This window comes from Genypterus blacodes, unplaced genomic scaffold (genome assembly GCF_046128005.1).
Source record: "Genypterus blacodes isolate CSIRO-AG114 ecotype Tasmania unplaced genomic scaffold, CSIRO-AGI_Gbla_v1 ptg000003l_1, whole genome shotgun sequence".
Lineage (NCBI taxonomy): Eukaryota > Metazoa > Chordata > Actinopteri > Ophidiiformes > Ophidiidae > Genypterus > Genypterus blacodes.
The window spans coordinates 1,029,341-1,043,384 of NW_027466817.1; the positions used below are offsets into that span (position 1 = coordinate 1,029,341).

At 44.6% G+C, this 14,044-nt stretch overlaps 1 protein-coding gene across 5 annotated transcripts in view; it reads left to right on the plus strand.

Annotated features, from left to right (window-relative positions):
- Positions 1 to 14,044, plus strand: part of pik3cb (phosphatidylinositol-4,5-bisphosphate 3-kinase, catalytic subunit beta) — a 37,945-nt gene that overhangs the window by 15,084 nt on the left and 8,817 nt on the right. For 3 of the 5 annotated variants that reach the window (XM_076143648.1, XM_076143640.1, XM_076143655.1), the window contains 9 exons: positions 4,753 to 4,942; positions 6,440 to 6,668; positions 8,435 to 8,664; positions 10,227 to 10,406; positions 11,119 to 11,286; positions 12,852 to 12,941; positions 13,033 to 13,287; positions 13,443 to 13,539; positions 13,676 to 13,806. In XM_076143648.1, coding sequence (XP_075999763.1) covers positions 4,784 to 4,942; positions 6,440 to 6,668; positions 8,435 to 8,664; positions 10,227 to 10,406; positions 11,119 to 11,286; positions 12,852 to 12,941; positions 13,033 to 13,287; positions 13,443 to 13,539; positions 13,676 to 13,806 — 1,539 coding nt within the window. In that variant the 5' untranslated portion in view covers positions 4,753 to 4,783. Of the gene's footprint in view, positions 1 to 493; positions 510 to 4,752; positions 4,943 to 5,629; positions 5,834 to 6,439; positions 6,669 to 8,434; positions 8,665 to 10,226; positions 10,407 to 11,118; positions 11,287 to 12,851; positions 12,942 to 13,032; positions 13,288 to 13,442; positions 13,540 to 13,675; positions 13,807 to 14,044 lie in introns of those variants that run through there. The other 2 variants (XM_076143663.1, XM_076143670.1) reach the window with 2 other exon arrangements.

The following is a 14,044-nucleotide window of genomic DNA, read 5'->3' on the forward strand; positions in this document are numbered from 1 at the left end:
GATCACAAAACCCTTCGTCTTCATCAAATGAATATCTATATTATGTCACACTTCCCATGAATTTACTGCTTGTATGCATTTGCAACACAAAATCATGTAATCAATGCAGTATTCTACTATACAGGAATATTCTGTATGTGTTCTGCATCACATTGTTGCTTATATAACTCATTTTCTTCGTCTTGTTATCATCTTAATTGTTGTAAATATGCAATGGTTAATGAATGTTCTCCTAGTGAGTTTTGTTTACGTTGCCTTTTGTATTCTATAGTATGTCAAGTGCCTCTTAACACACATTCACACTAACTCGTCCTGATTCACTCACGTGTTCCCTCCGTTCAATCCCAGCGGGGTTTTTTAAATTTTTTTTACGACACTTTGTTTCCATTAGTGAGCTCAGTAGGATGCTCTAAAAGCATTTTGTTTCCATAGGCGCTGTCCTTCTTCTGCCCTCCTCCCCCTCTCTTTTCCCCGCAAATGAAGAACATCTCTACTTGACCGTCTGACTGGTCAGTCTCAGAAAGGATCTTTTGTCTTTTCTAATTTAGGTTTAATTGTGATGTTCCTCCTCCTCTGGCGTGATGTGAGACAGCATAGCCCTGTCTCACACACCGAGCTCCTCCGACGACCCCATCCTCAGCAGAATGTTCGGGAGGAGTTATCTATGTGCTAATGTCATAAACAATGCCAGTCTGCGTTCTCATAACACGCTGGAGATATGAATCATGATGATGATACTTGATAAGTTTGTGGACTTTAAACACAGCAAACACTGTCCACACATGAGACTGTAAGAACAAAAATAGCAGTTCAAGCTTGTGATTCAGCAACCACCCGCTTTTTATGAATGACTGTGGCAGGGACTTTTGCTCTGTTGCCATTTGTCACTCACTTCCTGTCTGGTGTCATTGCTTCCTCCCGGATCCATGGGCGTGTGCCGCTAGAGATTTTTGGTCTGATGCGAGTGAGTGTTTATCGCGATGTGTTTGTTTACACATGCAACGTGTATATCCACATGCAAACACACACACACTTAGACACATAATTCATTTAAATGACCTCTCTGACATGTATAGAGAGGTTTTGTTTTTAAGAAAGCACAGTCTGAGGAAACTGTCACTTTTAAGCAATACGAAACAACAAAAACCTAAAATCAAATTGTGCAGATTAACATCATGAGAGCAATGTAAAAATGGCAACAGAAGCACCAAGGAAAACAAAAACTAAACGCAATCTTTCCCTCGCCGATGTATTAAAATGAAAAGAAATTGTAGCAGTTAAAGCAGATCTCCTTTCTGTTAACGGTCACATTAGTCATACAAAGACACATCTAGACAGCAACTGAGTCACAGGGTATCAGTTACACCTAAAGCCAGATTTAACACTATAATTACCTTGCGCACAAAGGTACAAACACTGAATCAGAGTTTCTAGATGGAATGCCGTCTTGGTTCAATCATTTCTGTCAGTCTGCGTTTTGCCTGAAGTGGTCTGTGTGCCGTGTTGCTGGTGATCGCTGATGAGGAGAAAGAGTTCATTTAATCAGTGGAAGTGTTGGGATTGAGTCTGACTCAGTCTCGGCTTCTCGTTGTTAAATTTGACAGAATATGTGTAAGCCAGATGCTGTGTTGCATGCTGGCGTCATCATGGAGCTTCTCTGCCTTTGTTGTCATATGTTAGGTATATTAATACAGGTAGGTCCATCATTTCTTTAGAACTGAATATTATAAATAAGAGCATTTGTTTGTACACTATTCAAGATTCTCATTTTGTGTCTTAACTGACAACTAATGCTTGATTGGCCCATAGAGAACCTTGTGTTTTTCATTTTTGTTTCAGCCTCCAACATATCACTTATACAGGCTCACACACCAGTCACTCTGCCTACGAGAAGGTGGGAACGATGACTCAGGCGGTTTGAGTATTGCCTGAGTGTGTGTGTCTGTGTGGTCATTTACACCAGCACAGTGTATCTAGTGGAGGATTGGGGGGGTGGAGGGGGGTGTAGGGAGGGAGGAGGTGTCTTAGATCCTCTTTGTGAACTTTATTTTTACTCCAGTGTGGAAGAAAACATGTCACAGGATTGTTAATCACCATGCGTGACCTCTTATACCCCTACTCACGAGCGCACACACGCACACACACACACAGGCGCGCGCGCGCACACACACACACACACACACACACACACACACACACACACACACACACACACACACACACACACACACACACACACACACACACACACACACACACACACACACACACACACACACACACACACACAGAGGCGCGCACACACCATTTATTTTAGTCCCCTTTTTCTCAATTAGGCACATATACAGACGGGCGGACACACACTCCATTGTCGAGAGTCTGACAGGCCTCTTACTGTCCGACAGAGAGCTTTAGAAACAGAGTGCTGAGTAACACTAGTGTTTAAATAAGGCTTCAATGCATCTGGGCATGAATCTCTTTACAACATGTCACTGTCGTCGGCTCAAAGGCAATACTTCCAATGGCAACCAGTGATGCCTTCATCGTCAAACCCCCTTCATTTCAGCGACGGGGTTGTTTCAGGTATGCGTCTGTGGCTTTGTGGTGCTGTACTGTACATCGCTGTATATTCAGGGCGTGCAAGCAAAGGGTACATTTCAGAAGAGATACAAACAATGACTGTCTTGTTTGTTATTGGTGTTTGGGCCTAATAATGCATTTCCCACATTTATAAACTTATATTCATTCATTTTAGGCATCAATTCTCATTTTATGCTTTGGCTTTCAGTTGTTTTGAAACAGTAATGTAAATGCAAATCTTTTGGGTGAAGCACATGCAATTTGAAACCTATTTTTACGACAAGGTGTAGAAAGGAAGCTACATATTGACGCATCTCTTCATTTGTCCCAATCTCTTCACAAATAGATTGATGACCTCAGGCTCATCTGTTTACTGTCACATGAAACTCTCTGTCTTCTCTCTCTCCCTCTCTGATGTTCCCAAACCGCACGCTCTCCTCTGATCCCTCTGCATGAAACCCAACCTAACAGCAGACCTCTGGCTGTCTGCCACCGTATCCCTGATAACCCTGCTCACCTGTGTGTGTGTGTGTGTGTGTGTGTGTGTGTGTGTGTGTGTGTGTGTGTGTGTGTGTGTGTGTGTGTGTGTGTGTGTGTGTGTGTGTGTGTGTGTGTGTGTGTGTGTGTGTGTGTGTGTGTGTGTGTGTGTGTGTGTGTGTGTGTGAGGGAGTGTGTCACGGCAGGACAAGACGCAGTTTAAGCTCCCGAGCGTTACAAACGGCATTATTGAGACCCGTAATTAGGAGGCGAGTGTTTGTGTGTATGGTATATGTTTGCGCATGCACAGGGACTTGCACTCGTGTTGTGCTTTGATCGCCTAATGTTGTCAATATATCAGGCGGACTTGCTGGGTATCGTATTACTTTTCATGTGTGTAACTGTGCACCACAAGAGGCTTTCCATTGTCTGCCCACTAACTGGTCTGTTGCTTGTTATGCTGTTGTGTTGTTATTCCTATTCCTGTATGTGTGTGTTTGTGTGAGTGACATAATCCATGTTAGTGTCATCGCTCATCGTGTATCCTCATTCCTTTGTAGCGCCGGTGTGTTCGGATCTTGTTTGTAACTCATGCAGTACCTCCTCGGACCTCTAAGAGATGCTGAGTCATCCGGTGCTGAAAAGGCACACACAACACTTACACAGCCGTCTACATTTGCATGGCTGATAATGTTAAGTGGTTGAGATTGTGGCTTCAAATGAGCCACAGATGTAGCTCAGTCTCCAGGCATGTGGAATAACACGAGCCCATCTGAGGGGAGCTCTAGCACTTAACATAGAGGGGAAAGACCATTAGAGTCAATCAGGGCTGTCATCTTTTAATGGCTAGATCGGGCCAAAATGGAGATGGGAACAAGAGTTAATGTACAAGGGCAGTTGAGGACAAGGTAATGAGAAGAAACCAGGTGGAAGTAGGAGCTGTGGGCTGAAACCAGGCTGTGGGCTGTTTGACACCTGCGCTCCTGTCACCGCGCAGCTTAATGGAACTTCCTACAGTTAACAAATCACTGTGCGTGTTTGATTTTCCACCTTCTGCTACCTTTCCTGCCATGTTTGATAGTTACCTTGGCCGTGGCCTCTCTGTTGCGTGGATGCGGAGGGAGGAACGTAGGGTCACATGGACAAGATGTTACGCACCTATTCCACATTTTATATACGCGTGTGAGTAGGAGTGTGTTCTTTACGTGTGTATGTACATGCTTTTGCATGATGTCATGGGGACCAGATTGTCAGATAAGGGGGAGGCAGACCGACCTTTTGTTCTGCTGTTGGTTTAGTGGGCATTCCTCTGAGCACTGGACCTCACCCAAGTTAATGCCACACCACAGGCCTCCCACTGGACACGGCTCAGTGCTGCCACCGCTGGAACACAGTGGCACTGAACATCCACGTCTATCTACTCTTCAAGTCTGTCAATCCTAATGAAACTGGTTATAGAAAGGAGCTTGCATGTGTGTGGTGGCTCCTGAAGAATGCTTGCTTTGGGGTTGCTTGAGTTCAGTGAATGCAAAGAGTATAGATGTTTTTATTCACCTGGTGTTAGTTCTAAACTCTTCTGCTCGCTTATTTCCTCCTCTGTCAGTAGGTTTTAAAGCCTGACTTGTACTTTGCCTTCAGCCCTTACCCCTCCCTAATGACACATGTTCAATCAAAAACGTTTGTCCTGTCTCCCAGGTCCTTATGGTTGAGGTAGCTGCCCCTTGCCATGCCTCCTGCCATGACAGACCTCCTGGATATTTGGGCGGACCACTCGCCCCTGGCCGGCCACGCTCCGGACCAGATCACTGTGGACTTTCTCCTGCCCACGGGTATCTACATCCAGATGGACGTCCCACGAGAGGCCACCATCCAACACATCAAACTGGTGAGTAGCACTGGATGATCGGCAGCAACTAGATATATACAGTTACTAGATCAGTCTAAGAATAATCACCTCATTGAACTACTATATACTAAATCCAAGTAAAATACAACCACCACACCACAGCTGACAGACGTTGCATAATCCTTGTTTTGACAAAGCTGGCTATTAGGACTGGCTGGGTGATTTTGTTTGTGACAGGCTAGCACTTTCAGCACGCAAATAGTTGTATGACATCATGCTTGACTGCAGCGAATGTCGTTGGCAGTCAGTAGAAGTTAATAAGAATATTACTGTCATTCAAAACACTGTGTAACTCACTATCAATATTCTTGTGTTGTTTAAATGTTCAATTAGATTTATTGACGTTGGCTCGGCTGATGTTTAACTCTCTATTTGTTGTTTGACTCGACAAACATGTACAGCACACGGACAAAATTCCAAACGTGTTTTCCCCGGGCAGATAATAATGAGAAATGCCACAAGATGTTGTTCTGAGAATCAAACAAGTTAGTCTGTGTTTGTTTTCTAACCTCTGTCTACCGTCTACTCCAGTCTACTGTTTACTCCAGCGTATCGGCCCTGTAATGTGACTGTGCTGCTCTCTCGCTCAAAGCAATAACAGCCTTTCTTTTTAATGTCAGATTGTTCCTGGAACTAAAGGATTTGAGATTTGCTCCAGTGATCAGGCCACTAAAGTCACATGTAGGTCCTGAGGAAGTACCGCATGTGTACATGGGTACAGAGATGTGTGTTAGCGCATATTTGTGTGCAATCTTTGAATTCATCCCCTGGGGTCAGCAAGGAGCAGTGAGAACTCTGGATTTATAAGTCACCCAAGCAAGAAACAAAGGAATAAGCAGGCAGGGAGAAGATGATTTCAGATTAGTGATGGTAAGTAGGCAAGAAGGGCTGTTAGATCATTTTTTCGACCCAATTCAGGTTGCCCAGCAGCTTAGAAGAGAGACCGTTTCAATGATATCGCAGAATAATAACAGAACAAACCTTTTAAAAATGTACTCTGTGGTTACTTATGGTCTTCTTGACAGTTTTACAAATCTGACTATGAAAATGGAGCACATACCTAGCTGTGTTGAGGCAGGAGGTTTATTCCCATCAAATCATCAAAGTCTCTATGCCATTTAGGTTTGGTGATTGGAGGAAGTGTGATCACTTAGCATAAAAGCTCTTCCTAAAAGCAGTAAATATCTGTTGGAAGGGCAAACGTGTCTTGTTCCAGCACGCTGTAGTCAGTCTATCTCTGTAACCTCAAGGTCCATACACACACACGCAGCCACACACACACACACACACACACACACACACACACACACACACACACACACACACACACACAACCCGCTAACCATTCCTATGACTGTACTAGATACTTAAGACAATTCATGTTTCCCTCCAGCACTCCATGTACTTTTACTGTGAAAAAAGGCCATTCAATGCAAGTTCACGCACAGAAAGTGATTTCATCCCCCTTCCTTTCAGCTCTTATGGAAGCAGGCCCATACGTTTCCGCTCTTTCCCGCCCTGGGCGAGATGGAGAGTCACATGTTCGAGTGTGTCAACCAGGCTGCCGTGCACGAGGAGCTGGAGGACGAAACTCGGCGGTTGTGTGACGTTCGCCCTTTCCTCCCCGTTCTGAAGCTGGTGACGCGCAACTGCGGCCGAGCGGAGCGCCTGTTGGACTCCAAAATTGGCGTGCTCATCGGCAAGGGTGAGGAAGCTTCTCAATTTAATCTATTCCTTCATGTTTTGTATTGTGTCAGTCACAGTGATGTACTGATGTGTCAAAACACGGAAAAACGACCTTTCCATTCATTTGTAGTCGCACCAATGCAAGCTCTCAAACACACATCACTCAGTCTGTGATTGATTCGTTTGCTGTTCCTCTCGGACGTTCCTGATAACGAAGAAAAGCACTTAAAGAGTTGATAAGTGGGACGGTAAATCATCTCCCCCACACACAGGCGCTTAAGCACCATCAGTGTGTACATAGTGCTCTGATTCTACCCGATCAGTCTCGCCATCAGCTCACAGATCCACTCAGCTCAGATATCCTACTTTCATCAGGTCAGCTGTGTGATAGAGAAGCCCGAGGACTGACCGGACACGCTGCATATATCAATTCAATCACCTGTCACTCCAAATTATCTGGAAGGATTTGTTACGATTGAGGAGCGGAGGTGATTGGATCGCCGCTGTAAGAAAAACTCTCCCAGCTGATTGGCCCAGTCAAACTGATCACTGAGACTCTAAATGAGTACATGAAGAATACATTCTGCACCAAAACATTGTGTTAATAACAAATAGAGAGTAATAATCACAGAACTTTGGAAAGTATAGTCAATGCATCAACTGTAAACTTAGTCGTACGTGTAATTAGGTTGTATGTAGTCACACACTGACATACTAAGTCTAGAAACAAAGCAATTACAACGGCCAAAACTAAGTTACACATACATTCAGCTGTTTTTCGTGGTGAGATAGTCATGATCCGTGGAAGACACAGACACAGACACACACACACATACACACACACACACACACACACACCATGTTCAGTGCACGGCAACAAACTGTTACATTCACTTTTACACTTGCACAGTGCAGATAATGCGGCCCAGAGTCCGTCTATGAACGATGAGAGTCAAATGAATGTTAAGTGGCTTTAAATGTCAAAATGTTGACATGCGTTCAGCCATACAGCATCGTGTCCTCCTGACATCTGGCACCAGTGTGAATATTAGAGGCTCTGGTTTAATCCCATAAGAGATTGCCCCTTGTAATCCGTCATACACATTCATCAGTACGAGGTGCTACTGTCTGGCTTCAAGTGTTCCACAGGTGTTTGTGCATTTTACATGAACATTACAGCATGTCCTTCAAATACATGTTACTCTACACTGTGTGCACTTTGTCCTTCCATGTATATATATATTGTGAGAGCTTTTTGAGCTTCTTTAATCATTAAACCATAAGCCATTTGGACACAGGATTTTCTTTTCTATAGAACCCCATCGTACATTGACATTGTAATATTGCAGACAGCGTAGATAACCCTTTTTGTATCAGTTTTGATAACCTCAGACTGTTCTTTCTATAGTTAATTAAAACAATTTATGTTGATGACATCAGATGACTTGAACATACACTACCAGACAAAAGTTTGGACACACCCTCTCATTCTCTTCTCTTCTCTTCTCTTCTCAGTCCAAACTTTTGACTGGTAGTGTACATATCTTTGTTAATTATAATTTAGTTATATTTGGTGCAGAGTGGAGATTTAGTCTCATGGAACACTTTGTATTAGTTGATGATAATGGACATTGCCTCCATGCTACCTATAAGATGGATAGCCTGATGACGTTATGGTTTAATAATGAACTGGTTTTGTGTACTCCTTGGTGCAGAAGTACACAGTTGTACAGTTGTTTTATTCTAATGTTTTGACTTTAATGAGCTGTTATTTCATCCCTCTAGGTCTCCATGAGCTCGATGCTATAAATGACCAGGAGGTTAAGGACTTTCGCAGTAAGATGTTCCGCATCAGTGAGGAGAGGATGCAGCGTGTCCAGATGATGACATGGACCGAATGGCTGCAGGCCTGCTTCTCCCCGCAGCTGGAGGCTGGGGATGGAGCAGCCATCACTGATGGGCTCAATGACCGGCCCATCGACCTGAAGGTCACAATCCACTTCGACCAGTCTCAGGTGAGACTCAGCAGCTCGTTGCTTAAGGTTAAAAGGCTGGAAAGACCATATTGTCTCATCAAACTAACTTCAGTGTTGGTTGACAAGTAAGTCCTTCAAACGTGATTAACTTTAGGGCAGTCACCATGGCAAATCTTATTTACTGAAAGGATTGTTATTTGTTATAACATTTGGCTTGAAATAAATGTGATGTCCACCCCAACAAGTAATGTAACGACAAACACAACAGCAAACTAATGCCTGTAGAATATTATTCATGCATGGTGAATTCATTTCATCAACAGTGTTCTTTACAGCCCCATACAGTAAATGCACACAAAACCACTTTGTTTGAGCAGCAGAATAGCCATGTGACTGCGCTGGTGTGGGCACATGTAGCCAAGCTTCTTTTTTTACCCACAGTTAGCAGCTGCATAATAGTCATGTGATCGAGTCCAAGTAGAATGTCATGTGACACTACTAAGTGGGTCAAAACCATCAGCGAAATGATGCCATCCTGCCAGGCACACACACACACACGCACACACACATATTGGCATGACAGCTCAAGGGACTGAAGCACTGATTTAAATTAATCTCTTTTCAAACTCTCTCTTTGCCCTTCCCATCTGTATTTGTCTGTCTTTTTTCTCCACTTCTGTTCCAGAAATAATGTTATTTAATATTAAAACAGATGGTCACGTCCCGCCAGACCCCCTTGAATATCAGCTTTGATGAACATCACGCATTTGGAACACGCACACGCACACACACGCAAGACAAGCCATCTGTGCCACTGTGCTCAGGTGGACACTGGCAGGAAGTCTTATTTGGGAAGTGGGACACAATAAGGCACATTAAAGACAGGAAGTGTAGTGATGTAGTGTTTAATGTTGTTGTAGGCGACTATAGTTTGGTCTGCACTTCTCTGGGTCGTGTTTTGCAGTCGTCTTAACCTCGGTCTAATTCGCCCCAGTCCTTCATTGAATTAGCATTTTAAATGTAATTTCCAATCCAGTCAGATCCAATTTCATCTTAAAAATCTGGTATGTACGGGTAGAGAGTCGTTTAAGAACTTTCATATCTGTACTTCCACCATGAGTATGTGCAGCAGATTTCCAAGTTATACTAAACATGACTCGGGCCATTTGTTGTTGGTGTTGGGAGATGAGATCCTTCCATTCTAGCTCCATCTCAAATATCAGGTCAGTCAGTACTGTGCTATAAATAGGATGTTACTGTAAGCCTACGAACATATTAGATTGGTTATAGTAATGTGTGCTGGAGTTCAGGCAGTTTGTGTGTTTCAATGCATCTTTTGTGAGCTCATTCAACTCATTCAACCTGAAATTCACACTTGTCCCCTGTGATTATTTGTTTTTGCACCGATTCCTAGCTCTGTGTTGCTCGCACACACAGCTTTTCATTCTATGACTGTAGACACACACTGCTGGACACAGGAACACTTGGCTGCTACGTAGCCAACGGTGTTAACTAACATTTTTATTTCATCTGTTTCTATTTGAGCATTGCATTAATGGACACGCATCGCTCTGTCGCTGCCTCTCCCTCTTCTCTTGCAGGACTCGGCCAGTCTGAAGGTGTCCCCATCCTGCACACCCACTGAGCTCATGGACCAGGCCCTGAGGAAATGGGTGACCACCCACGGGCTTGTGGAGGAGGCGGGGCAGGGGGAATATGTCCTGAGGGTCAGCCAGCGCCTGGAGTTCCTCTGTGGAGACCACCCACTGAGTCAGTACAAGGTCTGTGGCTGCACAACAAACCAGACATTTTACAGTGTAAAGGTACATCAGCTAAGAGTCGTGTACAGCTAATTGATTGAGATGGAGAGGAGAAGTCGTCAATGACCTGTGCTTCACTCTGAGCTAAGGGGTGGGTGTTCATAGACTTGAGGCAAAGCAGCATGTTGGTTGAGAAGCTCTTCCTGACACGTTTGTTTTAATAAAGCTGCTTTTCCACTTTGCATAGCTACAGATGATTTCTTTAAATGTAAAACTATTGTCCCGTTTCTAATTATATCAGCTTCATACTTATACTACAGCAGCTAGGGAAACATTGCTAATGCAGATTGAGTTTCAGTGTTTTTGTTCTGCTTTTTCAAAGTGAAGTTTGAATGAACTGTGGCACTAAAGTTAGCTTCCATATTATTTGGATGAAACCCATGCCCTGTCTCAGGCCTTGTCGGGGCTTGTCATTTCTGTCCTGGAGGCACTGTCACATGCACAATTCTCAAACGCATTTCCATTTCTTCCTTCTAACAGGGAAATTAATTTGCATACTTTCCTGTTAGTTCTTGTCCTCACACTGCAGTGCCCTGTTTGTATCATGAAGCAAGTTCAGCTTTCACATGCAGCACATTTATAACCAAGACATCAAGCTTTTGCTGTCCTAAGAGACATTTTAAAAGTAATGTCACTAATCTAAACCTCCGTTCATGTCCCGTCTTGTGTGCAGTACATCCGTACGTGTACGCAGACTAAAGAGTCGCCACACCTCACCCTGGTGCACACCAGCACCGTCCAGGCCCTGTTTGACAAGGAGATCTCTGCCATCGGAGCTGTCGTTACCCGCAAGTCCTCCAACCCGCCTTTACCTCTCCCCCCCAAGAGAAGGGTTCCCACTGTGAGTCTAAGACGTGCGGATGTTTGAATGAGTGCGTCTGAGTTGTGTTGCGATGTTCAGTCGAAGTGATGTACATTTTTGTTGGCACTCGTTTTTACAAGCTGTTATTAACGTGTTCTTTGTCAAGGTTGCCACATGTGTGTTACCCTCAGATTGTTTGGTGTTGATGCACATGTGACAGTTTTCTCATGTCCCATTTGATATCTAGTGTTAGATCTCTTGTTTCACCCGGTAGTGAAAGCTCCCTACGATTAGATTGATTTCCCCCTCACTGAGCAGGACAGGTGTGGAAAGTTTACCAAGCAAACATACTTGGCAGCTGCAGTGCCACCTGTCTCTCTCTTACGAGGCGGTGCCCTGAGCTCGCCTTCTGACTGAGTCTGCACTGCCCTGACAAAAAAAAGTCTGCCGTCGCCTCACTGTCTGCTGACTTTGCTCGGCGCTCAATCCGCTCCTGCCAACTGACATCACTCTTTAATGTGCAGCCACATTTCAAAGGTCAGGTAGAATTCATTTGTGTTCATTAGCAAGGCTCTAAGAGTTTTCATAGCCTGGCACCGAGCCGATCCACTGACCTGCGGAAATGATACAGGTGTCAATCATCATATGAACTCATTACATTAACCACATGTAATCCTAACAGTGACCTGATCTGCTGTCTTTTCTGTTTGGATGTTTTGACCACCAATACAACCTCACTTCCCCATTTTCTGCTCCACTAGATATTTACGCAGTGGACAGTGTGACACAAGAAGTCACCAAATATTACTGTCGAAACCTACAGTATGTAGGTTAATGGTGTGCATAATAAATCCAGGCACACAATGACAGGACATGTACAAAATCTGGATCTTCACGGTGAGACTGACATGCATATACTGTACTGTACAGATATTGGAAGAGAATGATAGCAGTGAGAGGGAGGATGAGTACACAAAAAGACAGCTTGCTGCGGATAGAGGGTTGAGTGTGCCAGGAAGTTAGATTTATTTCCAGCTAAGGATGCTGTTATTGGATGCCCCTGCTTTGTGTGCCTGACAATCTGACTCATAATCAGCCCAAAAATAAAACGAGCCAAGCCAAGGAGGCTGTGTGTTTTTTCTCTCTCAGATGGAACAGCGCGCTTGTTTCTGCCTTCATTAGCCGAGGTAGACGTAATAATAGCCCTCTTTCAAACAACACATTAAAACACACCCGCACAAACATTTTAACACATCGACATGCTCGTCTACATTCACAGCACCACACAAACACAAACACATCCAAAGCGAGAGGCAGCAGGAAGTGTGCTACTGCAGCCGCCCGTGGCTCTCGGTGTCATGTGATGTGGTGTTTGTCCCCGCTGACTGCTGACAATCGCAAATCCACTTGGCTTGACATCAGAATGACCCGTCTGACCTCACACTTTGTTTGTACGTGGGTGCATCTGTGTATGCGCGAGTGTGCGCAGTGTGAAAGGGTGGGTGTGAAGAGACGGTGTGTCCTAGCAATGCTATGGTCATGCCTACTCACTCATCACATTACTCCTTCATATCTCACTCTTCCCTTTTTCATCCCTTCTGCAGCAAATTCAGACCGGTGTGTGGGACGTTTCTCACCCGTTTAAAATAGTACTGGTAAAAAGCAGCAAGGTGAACGCAGAAGAGACAGCCAAGGTAAATTCTTGCTTTGTCCATGAAGTATCCAATCATGCTCTTTGTCACTGCACATTTAATGTACGTAATGAACCCGCTATCTGCCCACTAGGTCCAGGTAAGGGCGGGTCTCTTCCACGGAACAGAGCTGCTGTGCAAGCCGGCGGTGAGCAGCGAGAGCAGCGGGCGCTCGGATCACACGTGGAAAGACGGCATGTTGGAGTTTGACATCGCCATCTGTGATCTTCCACGTATGACCCGCCTCTGCTTTGCCGTTTACGCCATCATGGATAAGGTCAAGAAGCAGAAATCCACCAAAAATGCTCACCTCAATAAGTACCAGACCATCCGCAAGGCAGGGAAAGTGGTAAGGGACAGGAGACAAGACTATACTTTCTGCACTGGGTCAAATTTAGGCCTAAAATATGGTTAAAGGATTCACAAGTTCATCTGAGTGTACACTGCACTTCCCTTATGTCATTCACTGATATTTCAGTCCTATCCTTTCTCTGTGTGACTCAGCACTACCCTATAGCCTGGGTGAACACCATGGTGTTTGACTACAAAGGCCAGCTGAAGACTGGAGACATCTCCCTGCACTGCTGGTCTTCATTTCCTGGTAAAGACATATACAACACACACACACAAACTCAAACTCGCACCATTGCTTCATGTCACTGCCTAAGGAACTTGTAGAGTGGTTGCTAGTTGAAATACATGACAGTGTGTGCGTATGTGCTGTTTGTCTCGTGCAGATGAACTTGAAGAGATGCTGAATCCCATCGGAACCATCCAGACCAACCCATACACTGAGAACGCTACAGCACTGCACATCAAATTTCCAGAGTACCTGTCACACCCCATAGTCTTTCCCCCCTTTGACAAGGTCAGAGAGCAATGCACCGCTGTAATCTCTTATCCCTATAGGCTTGATGTACTCTGGTCCTGCACACAAAACGTGTCATATACTGCAGACACAACTTCTTCTTCAATAACGCTGCCATGGCTTCTCCAGTCTCAGCCTTTGTCAGCACCTAAGCAGTTGATCGGGGAGCCTTGGCCCTTTTTAAAGACGGAGGATGGATTTGCGGTCACCTTGTGATTAGGATGGAGCTGTGGCTGTT